Source organism: Oreochromis niloticus, linkage group LG11, assembly GCF_001858045.2.
Source record: "Oreochromis niloticus isolate F11D_XX linkage group LG11, O_niloticus_UMD_NMBU, whole genome shotgun sequence".
NCBI lineage: Eukaryota > Metazoa > Chordata > Actinopteri > Cichliformes > Cichlidae > Oreochromis > Oreochromis niloticus.
This window is the reverse complement of record NC_031976.2, coordinates 17,351,344-17,375,322: the sequence shown is the minus strand read 5'-3', so window position 1 is coordinate 17,375,322 and position 23,979 is coordinate 17,351,344. Positions and strand designations below refer to the sequence as shown.

Below are 23,979 nucleotides of genomic sequence, written 5' to 3'. Positions count from 1 at the left end.
AACTGAGCTAAACCTGCGCCCGACTGCGTTTAATCACCAAAATTGGTGAAGGCATAGAGAGGGGATAGCCTAACATATGAAACAGGACATGACCTCTGTGTATTCTATTTATTTCAACGAAGTAACTGTATTCTGATTACCACCTATTTAAACAGTAACTGTAATGGAATACAGTTACTCATATTTTGTATTTTAAATATATGTATATGTATTCCGTTACTTCCCAACACCGTGAATCCCAAAACTAAAGTTCTCAGATGTTTAGCACCAGCATTCATGTTATTATATACTGCACACTGCAAGCCAGCCACATACCTGCATCTCAACATATGTATGAGGAAGATTGTATTCTGGAGGTAACTTCCGATCATTGTTGATAAGATGATCCAGAATTGATGGGCTTAGCATTGGCTGAAGAACGACATTTAAACACAGTGAAACATGCTGTTGCTTCAGCACAAGAAATCCTTAACCAAAGTGAGACATCTTGCAGTTCCAAGGTTAACATTGCAGACAGTTTGTGACCAACTTACATTCTGACAGCAAAAAGAAAATACTACAGTAAACGGTAGAAACTGTCAGTCTAATCACAATACTTCATTCATCATACCTGCGTATCCAAGAAGATAACTCTCTCCTGTGTGATGAAGAAATCAATCCCTGTGCTCTGATTTCCGCCTCTTTCCTTGATTTCTTGAGTCTGTGGTCTGAATACAAAACTCCTGTTCAAATAAACACACGTTTTTACTCAACATCACATCCAAAGAACTGTTCAAGTGATTTTTTTTTCAAATCAATGATTAAAGTAATTACACTGATCATTAAAAAAAAGAAATGCATCTGTAATTATCAGACAAATACAGAGTATTATATTGAGTATTTTCCACATTAGAAAAATCACACGACACACAACCAAACAAAATGTTACAAAAAGCATATTTGTAATTTTTCCCTGCGCACCAGGTGTAGCGGAATTGGCTCGGTTTGTCTCCAGTATACCTATTTTGCTTTCTTCTGATCACTACTCATGCTAGGGCCTTCATCTAGGTCTGAATTTTCTCCAGGACCGAGGTCAGATTGACTACTTTTTCTCTTTTAAATATTTATCTATTGCTATTACGCGCTGCGTCGTCTCACAGCATGACTTTTGTAATTTCTTCTTCATCTTCTTCTGTTTTTCTGGCAGTTGGGAACCCATTTAATTAGTGGACAAGAAGGTAATTGTTCTGCCCGTTACTCACACCTATGGCTTAGAGTACTAATCAGGTGGAACCAGATAATCTTCCAAGACACACCTATGTGCCGTGGCACAGTGGTTGGGAAACACTGAAGTAGATGTTCTGTTAGAAAACGCCACTCTCTGGAGGCCTTATAACGCCCCTGTGTGTTCACAAGCGGTACCTAACTTTTATGCACAGCTTTAAACACAAGGTTTTGATAGGATGGATAAAATGTATGCAGACAAGTTCTACTGATGTATGGACTCATCTCTCTTAACTTAAGGAGGGAATAAGAAGTGCTTCCTAGGCACCTCCTGGGTTATGTGCATCACACTCTGATGGATGCATCAGAGGGGAATTTAGGAATCAGTATGTTGCCCAAGGATATTTGGCACGCAGACTGGAGCAGCTAGGGTTTAAACCAATAACCTTCTGATTAGTAAATGAAATGCGCCACCTTTTGAACTACAGCCACCACGTCACATCACAGTTCCCTACAGTTTGTGTGTTGGATCAAGTTAAGTGGATGGCAATTATAGAGTTCTTTTTTATTATCAGTGACTAATCAATGTGCTTTAAGACAAGCCACAGATCTTTTTCTTGACAACATCTTTTTGTGTAGTTAAACACTTTAATGATTTCAAATCCAAACCTTCTGCAATTTAAAAATCACCAGTTAAGCCTATGTGCATGACAGTTTGCTGCCAAAACCAAAACACTACTGAGATTTCTCACGTGAGTCATGCGGATATTGCTCAACAGGGAGGTTTTTGTGTGGACAGGTCTCTAACTGGTGTCTAATTCATTTGATCCTAACCCGTCAGTATGATTGTCACTAAGGCTGACACAAAGATTATTTTGATAATCGACTAGTCACTGATTATTTTTGTGATTAGTCGACTAATCAGATCATGCATCTATTGGAGGTAATTTGGACAGCCTTCGTCGCGTCACTGTAAAATAATAGGCCTACAAATGCAGCCTCCGAAGGATGCGGCCCCTGAATTTGGACACAGCTATGATTCCGGAGACTGCTTCTTCTTCTTCGGGGTTTAACGGCAGCTGGCATCCTTGTACATGCAGTGCTGCCATCCTCTGTTTCAGTCCGTTATTACACTCTTAAATCCCACTGCTTATTCCTGCATCTTTCGGGATCTTACAAAGCTTCAAACAACACGTCGACTATTAAATAAGTCGTCTACGAATTTGATAGTCGATGTAATCGTGACTAGTCGACTAATCGTGGCAGCCCTAATTGTCACAGGTCCAAACTTAACACCGCATATTTAGTTGTCACGTGTCTGCAAAAACCTCAGTAGTGTGTGTAGTGCAGAAAACTTTACATCTTGATCTTACTCTTTAACCTTACCTTTGATCTTCCTCAGGAGTGTTGGCAGATAACAGCGACATGATGGTGGATTTCCCAGTTCCCTGCAAGCCAATAACTCCCACCACCAACATGTCTGTCTGGTCCCTCAAATACTGCAACACATCACAACAACATCACTCAGCTTCCTTTGACCACATATCATAAAATTAACTGAAAGCACTGTCCAAAATCAAATAAACTTATTAAATGCTATGAATTTACCTCCATGGCACTGTCACACCAATTCATCTGATCATCCACCAGTTTAATGCTGTGCTTCATTTTCTCTGGAGGAAGGAGTTTGGACTGCCCGACCATGGCTGGAAGTCACATGAAAGGTTTTGGCCTTAATTATTGTACATGCACATACTTTCGCATTTGAAGAAGAAAATAAAAAGACTTTTTGTAGAGTCTATAACAACTCACGGTCCAATGCACCGCTCGATGCAGAAGCACTCATTCCTCTGTTTTGGATCTGGTATACAGGCTGGGTAGGTCGCTGCCCTTCCCTCTCTATCTTAGAGGGTGGACCAGAGGACTGAGCAGCCGACTCAGTAGGTGTCCCTGGCTTCCCTCCATCGTCCCTGGCCTTCATTAGCATGATGGGCTTCTCCAGGACTGGTGCTCCACTGACAGGTGTATTCTGTGAGGGCTTAGCCTTAGAATATATAAACAACAACATGAATTGGGGATGGAAGTGCTTCGTAGGCACAAACAAGCACGGCTCGTTTTGTTCTGGCATTGTGAATATTCTTTGATTTTGGCTATTCTTCCTATTCGGTTCGGTAAGCAAAATGATGCCTCACAAATCTAAACTGCAGACTATAGTTTGTGGTCTCAAAGACAAGCCAACCTACCCTTTCCCCGGGAGGTTTTGCAAGAATGATGGGGGTCTTCTGAATGAGAGGACCTGGTGGATCCTCGCTTCCATCCTGGAAAGAAAATGATTCGAGTGAGTATTTTGATGTAGAGAAGATAAAATCAGAGGCCGAAGCAGCATATCGTTTGAAGTACCCTTCGCTCCCTCGGTTGGTAATCCCGATCTCGACTGGGTCCGGACAGGTTTTGTCCCGGAGGGCCAACATCTCTGTCCCCTCGGCGTCGCCTCCTCCTGCGGCCTTGCCCATACATGCCGGGTTGACTGTGACCGGACTCGGACATATCGCGACTCACCTGGAACAGCTGATGTTTATAGAAAGCTTGTAAACGACGGGTAGTAGAGCCGAGGTAAAGCTATTAATTATAATGAAAATTATGTTTCCTAAAAGACAGACCTCTAATACCGACGTCTCAATGTATGGCTTTAAATATCGTTAACATTTAAACGTAACAATTAGCTAGGAGCTATCATTATAACTCAAACCTAACTGTGGTTATAAACAACGCTAGCCAAAGCTTCCTGGTGAAGTGTTTATTTCGGGGCTTGGCGTTTGCCGTGTACAGTTCAACTGAGCGGATAAGGAAAGCGCTAATGTTCCACCCGCCTGGAAATCTGTTTTGTACAAAACAAATGCATCGTGTTCGTCATGTAAAAGAAGTCGATTCGAAACACAGTTAAAACATGACTAGTTCCCCCGTTATCGACTATTTTATCACACATATTATATTATATTATATTATATTATATTATATTATATTATAGTCAAGGACTCGCTGCATATTCTCAATTTCAACCAGTATTTGAAACTATTGCTAAAGCACTTTCTGGATGGATGCAAATTCCATTTCGTTGCCTTGTACTTGTGACATGTGCAATGACAATAAAGTTGGATTCTATTCTATTCTATTCCATTCTATTCTATTTTTTCATATTACTAAAAAAACCCACCGTTTTAATATGACACTGATCTAAACAAATTTGGAAGGATAATATTATAAATGAATAAGGAAAATCTATTCTTATGATCTTCTCCTTTGCTTCACATTGTTTAACTGTTTTGGTTTATTTATCCTTTTTATCTTTCTTTCTTAAAACCACTCTTGTTGCTGTCTTTCTGACACAAATTACCCCTGACACTTGTCTCACTCCACTGTGCCTGCACTCTCTTCTTCACCTCTCTTGTGCACTGTCTCTTACTTTGGATGGATGACCCCAGGTATCTAAGCTCATCTACCTTCACTACCTCTACTCTTCACAGCTTCACTCTCACACCTGCCTCTCGCTCATTCGAACATGTATTCCATCTTGCTTCTACAGACTTTCATTCCTCTTGTTTGCTGTAACACGCTCCCTTTAGGCAAACATCACATGTGTAGTGCCGCTTCTATGGATCAAGTCTTACTTCTGCTTACTGACCATCACTTCTCCTCTTAACCCAGCTTAAAAAACTATCTTCCCGGTATAAGCGTTATCCCTCTTTAGTTACTACAGCACCAACATTACCCATGTTCTATGTTGTTCAGGTATCCCCTCACTCTTTTTATTTATCATAAAATGCATATAAAAAGTATGAAAGAAATCTTTAGAAGATGCAGGGGTTTCTTACTGTATAATCTTGGTTTGAGAAAAAAGAGTAAGGCGTGTCATAATTTTCTTTAAGTAAAAATTAATAAAATGAAATAAAATAAAATAAATAATGCATGAAGCATGAAATCGCTTTGCATTAAAGTTGTATTTTTGAATAAATATGTAGACTGAAATTGCAGCAGTAAGCTGCAAAAAAATAAAATATATTTACTCTTTTTATATTTACAGGAAGAAAAATTGAGACTTGCTTTGGCTTGTCCGCTCAGTGGATAAAGCACATCGATGCATTGTGGGAGATGGAGGCTCGTCTCTTCCGGTTTAAACCGGATGTAGATGAGTTCAGAACAGCGATCTTGGACGCCATAAAGGACAGGACGATTTTCCGATGTAAAAGTGAACTCTTCTTCTTCTCTTTGAAATATGGAGACCTGTTTTTTATCCCACGTACAGCTGTATTTGCTCATTACACCAAGTTAAAATGAGCATAAGCTACTTATATTTTAACAGTAAATGAGTTGCACGAACCGTCTGCTGTTACCGGTATTTGTGGACAGGGTAAGTGCATCTAGTATAGTAATAGGTCAGCCACAACAGATAACGTGTGTTGGTTCTTCCAGCAAATCTTGATAGTTAAATGGAAAGGTGGCACTGTGATACTGGAGTGTGTGTGGATGCCGTGAGAAGAGTAGTCGTTACTAAACAAAGTATGATTATTTTAAGTGTTGAAAATTTTTATTGAATTATTCTTTTGATTCTTGTTATTACCCTCTGTACTTTGAGAAAAGTGTAAACTTGTCACAGTTTCACAGGAGGAAGGTTATATGTTGAATTTTTTTGGGGGGGGGGGCGGTTGTGATTATAATTTCATTTGTTTTTGTTTTGCTTTGTTTTTTTCTAGCCATGGCCTTGGTTTACTCAACAACTAAGCTTCCAGATAATTGATTGATTGATTGATTGATTGATTGATTGATTGAATCTTTGTATTGAACATGTTGAAAAAGTACAACAACATATAATTAAAAGAGACAAATGAACAAAGCAAAACAAAAGGAAAATGAGCAACCACAACTACAAATAACTTTCATGTTCAAAAAGGAGAGATTAAGCTATGTAGATGACATTTAAATGTTTTGTTTAGTAATAAATATTAATCAGTTAACTTATGTAGTTGTGGAAGCCAATAGACTGTGCATAAAAGATGGATGTGGAAGCAGATGCCTCTTCTAGCTCCACTCGATGTTGAGTTACAAAAATATTCAGCCTTTTGTGGAGTTGCAGTAAACAGGGGAATTAATGGAAGTCAAAACAGTTTTTCTGTACCTGTCTTTTAAGAACAAATTTAGGACTTTTAATACTTGAGTATTTGGAAAGTGGATTTTTTTTTTTTTTTTAATTATAACTTGGAACTGTAGTTTTTAGCATTTCCATGATGACTTAATTTTTTCTGCCTCACGGATTGCCACTTGACTACCTTAGGGTTCACACTCTTCTTGAAATAAATGTTGCAAGTTGGTTAACTAACTTTAATTCCATTAGGGCATAAAACTGCTAGTACAGACTTGTACAACCCAACTTGTGCTAAAGAATTACCAGAAAGACTTTAAAAGTTGGGCAGGTTTGCTTTACAATAAGGTTTAAAAACTATATACTATATATTTGCCATATCAGAAGCTCTTTAACTTTTCCATATAAAAGATGGATGTAGCTTCTGGTTCTGAAAAGTGAAGCCAGTGCTAAAGTTCCTTAAACATTCCTTGAACCATTCCATCTAATGACCAACAGGGAGCAACTCACATAATAGCAAAACAATGGAGACCCCACAGGCATCCGATTATACAGAAGTCTATATGGAAAACAGCCTTCAGCTACATTGCTCTGTGTTCAGATGAGTATTTTCAATTTTTGAATACAAGTTAATTTAGTTAATTCAGGTTTCCATTAGTGCCATTACCATTTCAGTCTGGTTTCAAAAAGCTAAAATGGCTACTGTAAAAATTCTAATCTAGTGGCTTCATCATGGGTTAATATTTCATTGACTGAATGATGTATTTTTCTGTCTCTTTTATAGTCCACAATGCTGACACATTTCACTGTTGCAGTACTTATTACTGCTCATACCTATGTAAAGAAATTAATTTGGGGGCATTCTGCTGGAAAATGCTAAATCACATGAATCTTCATTTCTGTATTGTGTTCAGTTATGTTTCATATCTTCACACATCATAAGTACAAACAAGGAGCCTGCAGCCATGTGAGCAGGTGTGTGAGGCTGAACTCTTAGTTAATGATATGCTGTGAGCTAGTCATAGGTTCATCTTTTATTTGGTATAACTACTGTGGCATCACCCGTTCTTGGTGTTTTAAAACAACATGTGATGAGTGAGAGGAGCAGATCTAACTGTGACAAGCCATAGGCCAAAGAGCACATTTTTTTTCTTTCTAATGCTCAGAAGCACCAACATTTAGAGTACCGAGAGACCATAAATTTAACAGCCATCTTCCCCTGGTGGCCATTGAAAAGAATGATAGTTTAAGACACTTTGAGGTTGGCTTCACTTTTGAGACACAAAAGCGGCATCTGTCTTTTATACTGTCTGTGCAAGTTAACAGGCAGTTGTTAATGTTAACTAGATGGCACTTAAGAGTTTGTAGGCTTATGAGAATTTAATTCCAACTTTATGTAGACAAAACCAACCTGCTGGGCAAGTTAAAATTTTGTAGCAACACAAGGGAGCACAAGGGTTCAGCAACTGTTCTGGAGATTTTTCTCACAGAGCCTCAGATTTGTGGGAAAAAATGTCAGGTAATCATCAATGTGTGGTTCAATAGAAAATCTAGTTCAACCATTGGTTGTTGAGCCATTTCAGACAGTGTTCTGTGTTTGTAAATCTTAGGAGCGTGTTCACACCCGTAGTTTGTTTCCTGTGGTCTGAATCAGTTGAGTTTGTAAACTTGTAGCTTTTCTCTGTGATTTGGTTTCTTTTCACACAGAAGAATTCAAGAGAACTCAAAGCGAACCGAAGTGCATCACTACAGAACATGTGACAGTGTTCAGTCCACTCATTGGCCACATGTGTCTGGGGCCTATAGGTACAAAAGTAAATACATGAAGAAGGTGTTATATTCTTCCTGTATTTACTACCAAAGCTGGTAGTTGGGATTGATCGAGATCAGCTTGCGTTCACACCTTAACAAACCGCTCTGGCGTTAGTCCACCTCCTCAATGGGATCTTGGGTGCGGTTGTTTTGGCCCACACCCGAGTGCAATTATTGTGCTCACACCTGCACAAACGGACCACATCAAGGGGGAAAATATACCAGAGTTTGATTTAAAGGGACTAAACACTGCATGTGTGATTTCTGCTTTGATGACTGTGTTTTGACCTCAAATGTGGATTTGATCTCAAACATTTCAAGAGATTTTTGTCTTTTCTGCTTAAAATTCACAGACTGCGCAGCTACTTATGTCAGCAGCCTCGAGCAGCGACGAAGATGTGCAACCGGCAGCAAAATGTTGGGAATGTGGGAAGAACATCCACAACTTAAAGAAATTGATGTCACATTATAAAAGCCACAATACCAAAGCCACCTGCCACATCTGCAAGGTTACTTTCCGTCGCCTGACATCACTCTCCACACACCTGGATAACGCGCATCTGCCACCAGTCTGCAAAAAATGCCATCAGTTTTTCAGCAATGTCTGGGAGCTGAACAAGCATGCAGGGAAACACTGTACGGACTCTGAGTTTATTCAAGAAGATTCCTCTTTGATTTGTAAGAGGCAGAGCAGTGACAGCTCTCCTAAGGAGAAGACAATGCAGCAAAATGCAGATACTGTTCAACGTGACTCACTGTCAGCACTGAGGTCTAAACAGAGAGCTGAGATAAAGCCTGAGACACCTAAAAACAGTGTGGCGTATATACTGGGTGCAGATGATGAAGATATTAGCACTGAAAGTGATTCCGACATGGCAGAAGATTCAAAAAGCTCTGCTTCTGAAGATGAAGTCATGACACACTCTAAACCTAATAAACTGCATCCAGAACACTCTGAAACAGATGTTCGCTCCAACTCCAGTTTGCCCAATGATTCTGGTCATTTTTCAGACTGTCCAGTTTCCCAGACGACATGTGCACCCTTTCCTGCTGCCAACAGTGTAATGTGCACAGTGTGTGGCAGAGGTCCGTTTAAGTCAATTAAGCTCCACATGCTGCACTGCAGTGGCGTGAGAGTAAAATATCAATGCTTTCTGTGCAAGAAGGCCTTTCTAACTGAGAGTGCTGTTAAGAAACACCACTTGGCTCTGTATGCCTGTGACATCTGTGGCCAAGTTTTCAGTCATAAGAACTTGTACTATAGCCACCAGTGTCCCAAAGGGAGCAAATCGCCTTTGGTGCTCTTCTGCTCTGAGTCGATGCCGAAAGCATGCAACATATGCAAATTCCTTTTTACCTCTGAGAAATATTTAGTTGAGCACGTAACCAAAGTTCACACGTCAGTGGTCAGCACCAAGGCGTGCACTTTTACTACTCCATCACTGGTGAATGGAAAGGATAACCGAAGAGCCCAGAGCACAAAAGTCCAGCTCCAGTCAGCCAAGTTCGTGAGCAAGGCCATTAATGGAACACACAGTGATGGCCAAACGTCAGGGACAAATGGTGCCCTAGCTCAGCCAAACCAACTGCCTTCAAGTCACCTTCATGCCCCTTTTGCTGTCCTTTCCAGCCCCCCTGACACAAACCAAGAGGGTGCGCTCTCTAACCCCCCCTCACAACCAATGCCCACCATCCTGGCCATGTTTGAGAATGACAGCCATCGTTTGGCTTTGATGAAACGCATGAACACCAGCTGGCGCTCCAAGGTGCCTTACCCTTGCAGGCAGTGCGGCGCCGTCCTGCGGCAGCCCTCGCTCATCATCAGCCACCGGTACCTCCACCGAGGCCGCCGGTCGCACCAGTGCCCGTGCGGACGAGCTTTTAAACACCGGCTGCACCTCCTGCGACACTGTGTTCAGCACGCGGAGGCCATAAGCTACATCTGTGTCAGCTGTGGGGACACTTTCACAGGAGCCAAACTCCTGGCGCAGCACCTGAAGGGCCGGTCTCTAAAGAAATCTCCCTCTGGCTGCACGTGGAAAAGAAAAGTCAAGAGAACGTGCAGAATGACTTTCATGTGCGACTGCGGAGAACTGTTTCTCAGGCCTTCAGCATACATATGGCACCAGCTTAAAAACAGGACAGCAAGTAACAAATCAAAGAAGCCTACGATGTGACAGAAGTACGAACAGATCAGCTTTTATTTCTCCAAGCAACAAATCAAAATAGATATTCCACACATGACACCTGCTTGTCACCATTCTGTTTAATTCATGTGTCCCCCAGTGACAGAAATAAAGCATAAAGCAAACATAAACGCACCCATTCTAAATGACTTTGAATTGTAAGCATGTCTTAGATGGTTATTAACATGTTTTTACCATGTGCAAATGTTACATATTTAGGTTCACATACATTTCTCTGCTGCTACACTAACTACTGGAGTTAAAAAATAAAATTTAAAAAAAAAAAAAAAAAATGAAGGTAGCCAACAAGGAGTTTTTTTTCCAGCACTGGATTAAGTTTAAACAAAACTCCAGTTAATCCTCCAGAGAGAGCGCGAGAGATAGAGTTGGTCCAGTTTTGCAGCTGTTCTCACAAAGTGCTTTCTTATTAGTGACATTTGTACGGCGGTTTGATTAATCTTGTTTTCTGTTTTAGTACAGCTGAAAATGTTATGCTCCTTTGAGACACTGAAGAAATTATCAAGAAGAAAATCGTGTATTTTTTTTTATTATTATGATTATTGTTATGTGATTTAATATTAGCAGTCCCAAACATTTTGTTGTTTAATCATGTGACCACTAGATGGAGCAGTTGGATTGCTAAAAGATGAGCTTATAAGGCCACTGAAGTTTCTTCATTCTCAACAGGTGTAACGTGTTGGATGTTTTCCTTCCGTCAAACTGTTGCCGACGCAAGTCTGCAAGTTTCAGTTAATAGCCATGGGATCCCTTCGACTTACAGTTTGCAATAAAACTCTTTTCATCAAGCTTAATTTGATATTCACTTCATTCTTTTCTCTCACCAAAGTCCATTTACCGTTAAACACATTTTCATTCAACCTTTACTTAAAGGGCTACAGGAGAGCACAACAGTGATGAATTATTGAGGCATTGTATGTCTCTGATGAAGGAAAAATGGTTGGATTAACACTGAAGTACTGCAAAAATTAAAACATGCAAAATGGCTTATTCCACAGGAATAAGCTAGGAATGTACAGCATCAATAATATCTTGCAAATAGCAGTTTACAGATCTGTTGTTATTGCAGATTAAAGGATCCTCCACAGTCCTTGACTGAGATCAGGTCAGTTCTTGGGCTCCGTCACAAATCCCTTTGCTTGAAAATCCAGCAAATTTCCTGAAAATGCACTCGGATTTCCCAGCAGTGAATTTAGGTCTTATTTTATCTGTATAATTTAACAGCAGTGAGTCACTGTGCAGTGCACTCAGAATGGGGCCAAAAGATGATCTTTAGTGAGTATGCCAGTCCTCCAAGTGGTTCAGCATGTTAAGAGTCTAAAGCAGCTCTGGTTGGAGAGGATTCATGGATACTTCAGATGAAAACACTACGGACTGTTTTTAACAACTGTGTGTAGTCGTGTCACCTACAAAAAAAACAACAAAATAATTTTGTTATTCTCCAAAGCGAATATACGTATGATATACGACATCCTGCAGTGTGTTTTTAGCAGATCTGTGCAGTGACACTGGCATCTGTAAGTGTTGTTTACCTGATCTCTGGGTTGCGGTGGCGTACAGCCTGAGACAGCAGATCAGACGTTTGTTGGAAGCAGCGACTCAGCTCGTCCAGCTTCTGCTCCATGGAGAGGATTCGCTGCTCCAGCTCCCGATAGGAGTTATTCCAGTTGGCACTGAGGTCGCACATAATCATCTGCATCTGTTGAAATCCACCACACAACACAAATATTTTGGCTTTGAAAAAAAACACACTTGGAGTTCAAACTAGAACCAAAAGTCTAACGTTACTGAACTCTGTGCAGATACATTTTAAAAGTATGTTGCAGAGTTTGTGTGGATTACTGACTGATTGACAGTGATTTTGAGGGAATCAGACAAAAACATTTGGATCGCTTTTTGTTTTGTTTGAAGCTGTTTGTTTTTCATGCTGCGGCTCAGCTGCACTCAGTCAGTAAGCAGGAGTAGATTGTTAGACCATAACTGACTGTAAAGTAACCATAGAACGGGTTACTTAGTGAAACTGGGCACATTTTCATATAATTCCAGCAATTACAGCGCTCCAGAATTACATTTGTGACTCTCACTGGGTGATGTCTTTTTAATGTGTTTTTTCTTCATGGAAACCTTTTCTGTGCCTGTTCACGTCTGACAAATTAAAATCTCATCATCCACATTTTTTGTATGCATTTATCCTCTATGTCTTCAAAGAAACCCCAAACAAACAACAATATTGAATTTTGGATTCCTCCTCGTAGCTGGCAGATGTCACACCCAGTGTGGTCTTCTGCTACTGTAGCACATCTGCTTCAAGGTTCAACATGCTGCGCTTTCATAGATGCTCTTCTGCATAGCCTGGTTGTAAAAAGTGGTTATTTGAGATTTGAGTTACTGTTGCCAGTCTGCTCAGTCTCCTTTGACATCAACAAGAAGTTTGTGGCCAGGGAACTGCTGGTCACTGGATATTTCCTTTTTTTCAGAGCATTCTCTGAAACCCCTAGACATGGCTGTGTGGGAAAATCCCAGCAGATATATGAAATACGCAGACTAGCCCGTATGGCATCAACAACCCTGTTTTAAAGTCATTTAAATCACCTTTCTTCCCCATTCTGATGCATGGTTTGAATTTCAGCTGGTCGCCTGGACCTGACGTACAAGCCTAAATGCACTGAGTAGCTGTCAGGTGATTGGGTGATTAGAGATCTGTATTACAGAACGATTGAGCATGTATACCAAATGTAATGGTCGGTAAGTGTAAATAAATGGAGTTTTACAGTGAATCATATGTGCTGTTATTTACCTTTGGGAGATCCACCATCTCACTGACGTAATCTCTTAGTTTTCTTTGTTTAAGGCGTAAATGCCGAAATCTGTGAAGTTAAAAAAAACAAAACAAATGTAAATGTGATGTTTGAGCCACGTGGAAAAATTCAAACTGTATTTTTTTAAACCTTATTCTAAATGCTATACTGAGGCACAGGAATGGGAACAAAACAAATGCTGTGAAGTGTTGATCATCCAATATGAGTGACTACATTGAGATAAAACACTTACCAAAACTCTGATTTGAGGAATATTCTGACAATCAAGTATTCCATTACTCAGTATGGAAAGAGTCACACTGAGTTTGTTGAAATGCTATAAAACATTGCTAGAAGGTTTGCGAGGAACGTGGAAAAGGTCTAAATTTAGTACCTTAAATAGACAATCCAGACAATCAGCTAACAAAGACGTGAAAACCAATTTTGCAATCAAGCACCTGGTCAGACAGCATAAGGGTCTCATTACAGTATATACTGTAACTCTTAAAGTAGAGAGGTGCCTTCTTCTCACACTTTCCACACAGGGTTTATTTATAATAGTTCAGAACAGTTCAAAGCAGGAAGTACGACCCCGTTCACACAGGCTGACATATTCTCGCACATGTAATGCTGTTGTCAGGATAATGGACCACATGATCAGCGCTTTGGACATCCTGTCTTGTGTAATCCACTTGTTCAACTACAAGCAGACACAATTTATGGAGGAAAAAAAGCGATTCTTCTTAAAAGTATCTCCCGAAAGGTTTGCACAAGAGCTTGTCAGTTATTTTCAAACACTTCAAATAATCATTTAAAAAAGGGGCCTTTATTTATTTACTTGCCAGGAAGAACTTTACATTGGACTCTGAAGAATAATAAAGCAGACACTTGTTCACACATATCCTGTCCACATAAAAGAGGCAAACAAATCTAATTAGTGATCTAAATTAGCCTCTTTAAACTGGTGACTCTGTGGTTAAGCATGTTGACAATTAGTTAATGACCCATAAAATACACATGTAAGGCACACAGACCACCACCCACATACTGTACATCCCTCACACAGACTGAAACACGCACGCAGACATCCTGCCTGAAGGTATTATTTTGCAATACAGTAACTCACACTCTGATGGCTTCCAGAAGGCATCTCTGGTGTTTTCTGTGCTCACCGCGGTTGCCCTTTGTCACGTTTGCACGATGAAGAAGCCAGCATTCTCTTAGCACATTAGCAGCGGCATGGCGGATCTGGGAAAAGAAACATTAGAACTGACTGCTTAAACATACAGAAATGTGGTGACAGCACTTAACATCGATCAACTTTGCAAGTTCGACCGATAAAAGTCGTGCAGAGCCGCTAACTGTTAACTTTTAAAGATTTTAGTACAGCACACGTCGTCCAGGCCAGCTGATGAAATCCAGATAGCCTTTCCTGTTCCACCCTTTTGTACAATGATGCTGTTTTCAGATAGTGGCTGTTATGGTCAGTGAGTCTTATATACAGGAATTTACAAAACAGGCCATAACGGCTAAACTAGGAACCTGAGATTTCTAGATTTCTCTTGTATTCTCCTGTTTTGTTTTGGTTTTTCTTTGATTCTATTCATGTCTGTTTACCTTCCTGCTCAAATCACTGTAACTACCCTGTGATGATGTCACTATGACCTTGTTGTGAGGGTTATTAATAGAGGTTGTCAGTGTTTTGCATCCAGATGTCTTCCCTTGTTCCCATCAGTGTAAATCTGGACTGCACCAGTAAGCTCAGGAGGATGCATGCACATGCACACACACAAACCAAAACAACCAAAAGCGAGGCATAAAGATGCACCTTGTGACAGGATGCAGCCACCAGGAGAGAGGAAATGGTTGTATCCTCCAAAGCAGTGCTTCTACTTCAGTTAGACATTGCTACACGGTTTGGGGAGGAGCTTTACCGCTTTATACAAAACACAGCTTTAAACCAAGACTGCACAATCTGTCAGTCGTTGCACATTTTTGCGTATTACTGAGACACTGAAAATGATTTCTTGTAAGCTTCCCTTTTTCCCATCAACAAGCAGACACTTGAAACTTCCACACTCCTCTCCTACTCACTTTCAGACACCCTTAAAAGCAAAACACACGCGTAAGCAGTTTCCTGCCCACTGCTGCACAGGCCTGAAGTGACACAAGTTTCTTTCCTGACAGAGATAAGATTATTTCCTCTGTTTGACGCCTTGAAAAGGCCATCAAGAGCCTGGCAGATCTCCCTTCTCTCTTCCCACACTATCCTGTAGTAAAGGAATCAAACACCAAAGCGTGCATGCAACATGGAAAGCAGTGACTCATCCATCCTGACATCTCGATCCGTTTTATCCTGTCTCTTGTTTGGCTTACAACACTGCAGCTACCAGTGATGGGACGGAGGGTAATTGATGGTTACAGCATGTTTATTGGATTGTTGGACAAAAATTTTCATGCAAATGCTACAAAAATTAGAGCCACTATTTATGAGAACGTCCACACAGCTCAGAAAATGTATGTGTTACTCTTTTATATTAAAATAAATTGTTATCAGGATTATTTTTTGTTGGACAAGAGAGCTGTTGATGTCATTTATATTTAGCTATTAGTAAACAATATTTTCTTTAAACTTTCACAGAATTTTGAACCATAAAAACTCAAATTCTCCTTTTCTTGTGGCTTCCTTTTTATTACCCAGAATACCAAGTATTCAAAGCATACCAAAGTGTATTAGTTTGTTATATCAATGCTGTGTAGCAATGCAGCACAGACTTCCAATTACAACTGCATTACCACACATTGTCCCATTGACTCTGACAGCAACAAACACGGACATGGTGTTCATTCTGAGGGATTATCTCAATTAAATGGTTCTCAAATCTGCACACTGAATGTGGGTATGAACAGTTACCAATAGCTGTCCGGAGACCTACTTCATGTAGCCCAAAGGATATATGATTTGCAGTGATTGCAGGGGGGAAAACAAGCAAAACCACAAATATCAACTTTGAAGTAAAATAATAATAAGCAGGAAAAGACCCATACATTCAAATGTCACATGACAATTACAGACTATTTCAAATGGAAGCAAAGAAAAAACAAAAAAAAGAAAAAATTTGATAAAAAGCCCTGCTGGCTGATTACTGTGTGTTTATACAGGTTTGCAGAAAATTGTTGCATGCTCTTACCCTTTTAGAAATCTGGATATCCATCATGAAGAAGTGCACATGTTTCTCTCCTTTGTTCAGCGCCAGCTTCTCTGTAACAATTGCAACCAGCATGGCGGTGCAGGCAACACCCTAAAACCCAGGACACACAGAGCTTTTAGTATTTTAGCTGTCGCCTCAACAGATTATCAGCGATTATGTAAGACTGATCCAGAATACTGAGACAAAACTGATGAGCCTGAATTTGGGGTTTAAGATCATCGACAGTGGCCGGCATGTCTTTTGACGTGTCCATTACCCTCTAAGGAAAGAACTTCTTCAGAAAACTCAGTGTTGATCCTCGTACTTCCATCTAATAAATCAAAACTATATTTACACAAAAAGTTCAATGCTTAGACAGGCCTCAGTGGCACTAAAATAGTGTGGGTTTCCTCTGAGAATAGCTTAGCGCTATTCCTGGATAGGGAACTACAGAATGATGGTGAATATTCGAATGGGTCTCAAAGCAAAACACATCCACATCTATAAAAAGATGCATCAATGGAGACAGAGACAAAACACTGCACTCATATCCATTACGGATAAAGATAAAAGTTGACCAGATTTTACCTGTTTTCCACTTTTCAGCTTGCATTAGAAAAAGAGGAGAGAGAGAAAGAGGGGAGAGAAAGACCAAGCGTGAGCAATAAAGCTTGAGCCAGAGTTCTGAAAGATATATTTATCCTTCATTCCACCAGCCACAAAATATCTATCATTACATCGTCTGCTAAACCTGGGAGGTACAAACTTTTTCCTTGGATCCATCCTCACACAGGGATGGGATGCAAACAGTGGTGTCAACTCCTTAAAACAGCTGCAAATTGAGTTATAGCTGGACAGAGGCCAAAGTGCTGAACATTGAGGCTTTCAACCATATTACAGGTGTGAGTATCACCCCAAGTTTCTCGCTCCCAGAGCTGCCCTGATGGGAGTGGGAAATCTATTTTTTTCCAAACCCTGGGCACAGGTTGGCACACCCTCCTGTTGTAGTGGTGCCAAAGGCAATAAACCACCTAAAATGGATATGGTGGAAAGTTTTGCCTTATAAGGGGGGAACTTAATGAAAACAAGGGAGATGGAGAAAGAGAGAGGAAAAGATTGGGAGGACTGTTTTCCACTCTGTCACAGAGGTGTCTAAACCGGACTTATGCCCACATCCAGAGCCATGGCCGAGATTCTTATCTGCTTGTACCAGAATTCAAGGCAGCAGCAAAATGTGTTGCCATTTCAAACACGGAGCCACTCCTCGCTTGCCCTCGCTTGACCTTTCCTTCCAGCTTTTTTTCAGTCTTAACTTACCAACATTTTTGCATTGACATTAAAAACTAACTTGTTTTAAGAAAAACATGTCACTTTAAGATGTTTATATATGTCCTTTTTTGCTCTTTTACACATAAAAAACCTTAAACCTGGCTGTAATTCTCTGAGACACTATGGCGCACTCAGCAGAACCATCACACTTCACACAGATCTTTGTGCAAACTGCACAGGGTACACTGCATGCTGACAGCTTCCCTCCCTCAGTCTTTTCATGTGAGCGCCTGGTAATATCAAGGTCTTGCAGAAGTACACTGTGTCAACTTACAGCTGCAATCGAAATCACACACACACACACAGAAGGGAAGGAAGGCATTCAGGCAAGAAGAATTTAATGTATCCAAGATAACTAGTGGAACAGTGCAGAATAGGCTGGATTGCAAACAGTGGAGAAGTGAACTGAACCAAACTGAACTGACCTGAAAATGAAATAGGAAAAATGAAATAGGAAAATGGAGGAATAGTTGTTGCAGTGGAACAGAAGGGAATGAAACAAACCAGAGATGATGCACGTGGAACAGAACATTAAGGGTGAGAAGGCAGAATAAAGTAGAACAAATTACACTAAAATCCACGGAGAAGGGATTCGATAAAACATAATAAACCTGAGCAGACGATAACAGATGTTAATAGATAGCATATCGATTTCATGCTATCCATGAAATCAACATGTAATACAGTGTGACAGAAGAAGAAATGGAACAAAAGGGGAGATAACAGGAAATTCAACCTATTTAGAGACAACATAGTTTGACAAAGTGAAAACAGTGACAGAAACTCTTGGTTTTGTGTGTTATTGTCTGTTTTTGCACTCAAAAGTGTGTCAGGTGGTTTCAGTTATAACAAAGACAAGCAAAGCAAAGATTAAAAAACCTCCACTCCCTGTGCCTCCCGATTGAATTGAGTGTTTTTGTCTCACAGCTACAGTAAGGAGATAACAGTATGTACAGTGAGACAGCTTTTATCATTTTGTCTCCATACATCACCACAGAGGACTCAAACAGTCAAGACTGTTGTGCAGACTTTTAGCAGTATAACAAAAGTATTCAATTAAGGAATTTAGGAATTACAGTATACACATTCCCTAATTTTCAGAGGCTCAAAAATAACTGGAAAATTGAATGCCAAGTAGTTTCAGGTAAATTATGTCTTTTTCCTTTTTATTCCATGACAAAATAAGCAGATAACAGATTTGGAATTGATTCAAAGTGTTGAATTTGCATTTGCTGAATGTTTCCTGTAAACAGCAAACAGGAGGCCATCATTGGGCTGAAAAAACATATTAAAGTAATCAGGGAGATAATGAAAGCTGTGAACATTCAGCTATAGTCTTAAAAAGAAGGCATGACCTGGTCATCTCAGTAACAAAGCAAATGCCCTGAAAGACCACTAGCAACTAAAGTGCATGATCACAGAATTATTACCATCGCTAAGAAAATCCCCTTCACAACATCTAGAGCGCTCCTCAGGAGGTAGACACTGACAATGTCTACAATCAAGACTCACTGAATGGAATTACAGAGGATTTACAACAAGGTGCAAACCACTGGTTAGACTCTAGAACAATAAAGCCAGATTAATCTTTGCCAGAAAACATCTAAGTGAGACTGAAAACTTTACAAACATCAAACTTTGAAGGCGACTGCAGTCCATGGGTGCTAGAATTTAGGCAGTCATCAACTTCATCAAGTTCATCAAGTTGTATATAAATGATTGTAATTCCTCATGGAATACTTTTGTTAAACCTCTGGAATTTAAGATGAAAATCTTTATGTTTGTCTTTTTCCTAATACTTCTGGGCCTTACTGTACACAGCAGGACTTGTTGATGTCTCTTAATATGTTTGTTATTAATTATATTATTTTTTTAACTTTAAGATATTCTATATGTAATTTAAACTGTTTTGTCATTGTTTTATATTTGTAGCACTTTGGCCAACATTGTTGGATGTAAAGTGTGTTATAAATAAAGATGCTATGCTAAAGATGCTACACTTCTTTTTTCCCTTTTTCATACACTGTCTGACACAAGGCCAAAACAATCATTTGATGAAGAACAAGCATTGTGTGTTTTATTTTATTCAGTATGCCCTTAGTTGCTATATGAATCTAAAATAATTTTCAGAACTATATTTTCTCAAATCAGCTTAGTTACCATGACTCCAGTGAAGAGACACACGGCCTTGCCACAGTTGGTTTTGGGTGCCACGTCCCCATAGCCAACTGTGAGGAAGGTGATGGCTATGAGCCACAGCGCTGTATCCATATGGCCTGTTGATTCTTTGGTCTGCCTGCAGGGGAAACAACGTAGCACTGAGACTGAAGTGTAATGAAACGATGTGTTAGTCGAGTTAAAAAATAAACACTTCCACAATTAACCCCCCCCCCCCCCCTCAGCTGTTAAACTGTATGAAACAGAAAACATTATTTTTTTATTTATTTGTATTTATGGTTGTTTCTTTGTTTGTTTTCTAATATCACTGCTTAGTTCTCTAATCCTATTCAACAACTGCTCTGGACCAGCTGAGTATAAGTACCAGCTGATAATTTTGACTAATATCAGTCTAATCCAGCAACCTGTTCATAGATACAGTTACAGGCTATATCACTTCTTATATTTAACTATTTCAGTGAATCAGCAAATACAATTAAGAGCTGAAGTGATGCAATGCATAAATTGTATTTATGACACTCTCCCTGACTCTCTGAGGTTCTCATTTTGTTTCTTCACATCTCAAACACAGTCTGTTTGATGAAGGTGTGGTATACTAATCAAACCTCCTTATCAGTGCAGATTTTTTTACAGCACTCAGGAGTTCGGGAAGTCAAAACCAGTATAAACTTGTAAAACATCAAAAGTACAAGCCCAATATAAACTTTGCTGAAGCCTCACAGCTAGATAACATAGCATGTTATCCGTCTGGCTCACGGATCTAGTAATCAGCTAGCATAATGGTTGCGTGTTGACAGATTTGGTGAAATTATCTGCTATCAGTAATAAGCTCTTTTATTACTTCTGACAAATCAAAATGTCAAAATATACACGAATGCGAGAAAGAAGCGAAAAACTGAAGGCAAACCTCCCATTAAGGTTCAAACGAACAAATGACCTCACGCTGTTTAAACAGCCAGGCAGATTGCAGAGGATCAGGCTGACATTTAGCTGGCAGACGTCAAAGAGAATTTTGTTACGGGAGAATTATGAAATCATTTATTGGAAATCCATTTTGAACCAGAAAGTCAAACTGACTATCAAACCCTGAAGAGGAATGTTAAACTACTGGAGAGCATTTTTGGTTTTCTGTGTATAATAGTCAGTTGACATCTGGGTGAAGATGGAAGAGAGATTAAGAAAAAGAGCTAATTAATTTTTTTTTTTATGAGAAAACCTTCATTTTGCCATTGAAAATGTTTGGTTCGTGACTTTAGAAAAACACGTGATCTTTCAATCTGTGGTTTCTGATTCCAGTAAAAGGTCAAGTTCACAGAAAATGTGAACATGTGATGATTAAAGGTGACAATAAAGACAATTAGAATTCTTTTAGAGTGACTTTTTTGTTGTGTTGTCTTCAGGTTCGACTTGTTGAACAGGCCCTGCTCTCTCGTAAAAGTCAAAGCAGCAAATAAAAAGATGACACTACTACTCTATGTCAAAGCATTATTGAATTATAGGTCCCAAACACAGATCCCTTTATTACTATACAGTTTTTTTCCCTCATGACTTTTGTTTTGGCCAATTATTTTAATATTTTCCATTAAAACAGTATTCAAAATGTATAGAAAATTTATATACTAAATCTGTACAGCATATTGGTCCTTTTATGATTACACATATTTTTCTATTATAATGACTGCATTCGTGCAAATGAAAAATCAGTTTAATGCGATTCTGAATCAGTTTGATTACACAAAGTCTCAGTTGTGCTTCATACCTCTCACACAGTGTAAGCATCCAGGACACAGTGAGCCAGAAGAACAGGATGAAGACTAGCAGCATGCGTGCCGGGTGTTTGTTCATCAGTACCTTGAGAACAAATCGAAAGGTGAAGTTGATATTGTTGAGTGAGCCTATGCTCCTGTAGGAGGCACTCAGCAGCACTTTGCTGTGCAGCAAGATGGCTCTGTGCACCAAGTACAAGCGGAGGAACATCAGCACTGATAACAGCAGCTCCATGTCCATCAGGGCCTCGCCGTGGTGGCTGGAAACACAGAGTGGAGATGGAGTGGGAACGGTGGAAGAGGAGTTCACATGGAGGCCCACCCCCCAGTATGATCCAACAGGATGGATAACACAAACTAACAGCTCCAGGGTGATGACAATAATCCTGTGGCTGGTCATGGCGATACGCCAGTCCACCTGGTTGTGGTCAATGATGAACAGCTGAGAGATGAGGAAGGACAGTAAAGAGTAAAAATAGAAAGGAATTTGATCAAAGTGCAGTTGGAGATGGAAGACAATAACATTACAGTTGCATCTTCTTCTCATACTGTGGATATGATATGTAATGAAATGTAATGATATGCAATGATGGTATGTAAATATGGTGTAAATAAAATCTGTGATTTTTTTCTTCAAAGCTTATGTCATTAGCTTCATCTTCCATTTCTATTTCACTTACTATATGTTTATACATCACTTTGCATTTAATCATTTGTTACTGTCTGGCTCTCTTCACAGTCTGTTTTTTTTCTTCTTTTCTCTTCTGCCTGGTTCTGCTGGCGGTTTCTTCCTGTTTAAAGGGAGTTTTTCCTTCCCACTGTCGCCAAGTGCTTGCTCACAAGTGGTCGCCCAATTGTTGTGGTTTCTCTGTATTATGAAAGTGCCTTTACCTTAGAATATGAAGCACTTGGGGGTGACTGCTGTTATAATTTGGCGCTATATGACTAAAACTAAACTGAATTGAATTTGCCTACAATATTTGCTAATGACATTAGCAGGGTGCTTTCATTTTGCTGATGTGTTTTTTCAACTATATGACTTCCATTTCTCTCAGTTTCCTCAGTAAAGTTATTATGGGGAATAAAAAGTTGTTAGAAAGAACAAAATCCTTTGGGATACACATAGTATAATCTCATTATATGTATTACTACGACATGCATACTTTGCATTATAAGCGGGAAAGATTGCAAGTATACGATAGTTGGGCTGTGCTAAAAGGGAAATGATAAGAAAATTATTTTTGGCCCGCTAAAGATTTGAACCAGAGATATTTGACAGAAACCTGTGAGATAAACTATGAATGTGTATTGAAATTTAGTCTCGGATATTTCCACTTCTTCAATTTGCAGCTTTATTTTGTTTAAGAAAGTGAAGCAGGGACATTCTTAGAACTTCCTCTTTCATCATTTCGTTAATTATTACTTTTTCTTTACTCCACCGACTGAGACACTTTGACGCTTTTGAGACAGTCTGAATGATTTAGCCTGCCACTTCTGACACCAGTTACAGCATGCATCACTGTACACTGTCTCTATATCAGTCCCCACCCTAAGCCTGTCCTTCCTTATCTCCTCTACACACTTGGACAGTACCCCTCTTGTATCAGGTACACGTGACTTATGACCAAACTAAACACTGTAGGTAAGAATACAAACCCAGCAGGCAAAAATAAAAGAAACTGTTACTATACAGACACACAGTTCTTTCTGCACTTGTTTTTGTTACCACTCTTAAACATGCATGCTGTTACTGTGCAAGAGGGGAAATGAAAGAATGTTTACTCTGTTTAATTTCAACCAAATCCCTTCATGTATATTAAATTCCCACACAAATCGGCAGCGAGCCATGTAGACTGGAAAAACATTACTGCTGCAATATTGTGCATGCCTGTGTGGGCTGAGGTTTTTATTTGGGGTTTTCCTGCATGCAGCAAATATCACAGATAATCAGTGTTGGGGCCACCAGACATGGCCTGAGAGGGGCTTTTTAAAAAGTTGCCTTTAAGTATCTCTAAGAAAATAGAATTTTAATCAAATTAATGTTGAGTGACATTAAATTACAATAAGTAATGCCAAAAAACATAAAAAGCATACTCACCTGGATGTCCTTATAATGGAAAGCTGTAATGAGGATCAGAAGACACCCAGTTGACAGGCTGATGGAGCAGTTGATGATCAATGCAATGTTTGAGCCCTGAGAAGAAAACAGATAGAGTTAGAGAAAACCGAACCATGAGTGATGAAAACACAGCTGCTCTTCTGTAATGTCTAAAATTTCACCACTTTTCATGTTTTCAGATATCAAGGTTTGATATAGCTCAAGAACTTGATAGCTGCTAGTCCCTTCTGTAGCACTGAGTG

The 23,979-nt window shown here is 39.6% G+C and overlaps 3 protein-coding genes across 6 annotated transcripts in view; 1 reads left to right on the top strand and 2 right to left on the bottom strand.

Moving 5' to 3' along the window:
• Positions 1-315: 315 nt before the first annotated feature.
• smg9 (SMG9 nonsense mediated mRNA decay factor) lies at positions 316-4,091 on the bottom strand (the record flags this gene model as incomplete). The annotated part of the gene is given in 8 exon segments (XM_019365960.2): positions 316-411; positions 611-722; positions 2,590-2,702; positions 2,812-2,909; positions 3,016-3,247; positions 3,447-3,521; positions 3,604-3,771; positions 3,864-4,091. Coding segments are annotated over 7 exon segments (873 nt in total), but the record flags the coding sequence as incomplete, so codon positions are not given.
• Positions 4,092-5,303: 1,212 nt separating this feature from the next.
• On the top strand, positions 5,304-11,150 carry si:dkey-79d12.4 (zinc finger protein 91). 3 transcript variants are annotated; one of them, XM_005463436.4, is made up of 2 exons: positions 5,304-5,443; positions 8,506-11,150. In XM_005463436.4, the coding sequence occupies exon 2, from the start codon at positions 8,521-8,523 to the stop codon at positions 10,327-10,329; it is 1,809 nt and encodes a 602-aa protein (XP_005463493.1). In that variant the 5' UTR covers positions 5,304-5,443; positions 8,506-8,520; the 3' UTR covers positions 10,330-11,150. The 3 variants fall into 3 exon arrangements, with proteins under 3 accessions (XP_005463493.1, XP_005463492.1, XP_019221506.1); XM_005463435.4 differs by having other exon boundaries at positions 5,351-5,611; XM_019365961.2 differs by lacking the exon at positions 5,304-5,443 and adding an exon at positions 5,642-5,760.
• kcnn4 (potassium intermediate/small conductance calcium-activated channel, subfamily N, member 4) overlaps positions 10,336-23,979 on the bottom strand; it is a 22,434-nt gene continuing 8,790 nt past the window's right edge. The window contains exons 2-10 of one of the 2 annotated variants that reach the window (XM_025911463.1): positions 23,717-23,812; positions 21,612-22,060; positions 19,835-19,970; positions 16,934-16,951; positions 16,346-16,456; positions 14,281-14,402; positions 13,154-13,223; positions 11,889-12,055; positions 10,336-11,762 (exon numbers count right to left, since the gene is read on the bottom strand). In XM_025911463.1, the coding sequence (XP_025767248.1) occupies positions 11,759-11,762; positions 11,889-12,055; positions 13,154-13,223; positions 14,281-14,402; positions 16,346-16,456; positions 16,934-16,951; positions 19,835-19,970; positions 21,612-22,060; positions 23,717-23,812 (1,173 nt within the window). In that variant the 3' untranslated portion in view covers positions 10,336-11,758. The remainder of the gene's footprint in view (positions 11,763-11,888; positions 12,056-13,153; positions 13,224-14,280; positions 14,403-16,345; positions 16,457-16,933; positions 16,952-19,834; positions 19,971-21,611; positions 22,061-23,716; positions 23,813-23,979) is intronic. The other variant, XM_003458419.5, reaches the window with a different exon arrangement.

Excerpts from the sequence above, each read along its gene's own strand:
- si:dkey-79d12.4 (XM_005463435.4), top strand. The coding sequence starts at position 5,567 with ATGAGTTGCACGAACCGTCTGCTGTTACCGGTATTTGTGGACAGG. Across the intron at positions 5,612-8,505 it reads TACCGGTATTTGTGGACAGG|ACTGCGCAGCTACTTATGTC; the intron begins GTAAGTGCATCT and ends TAAAATTCACAG.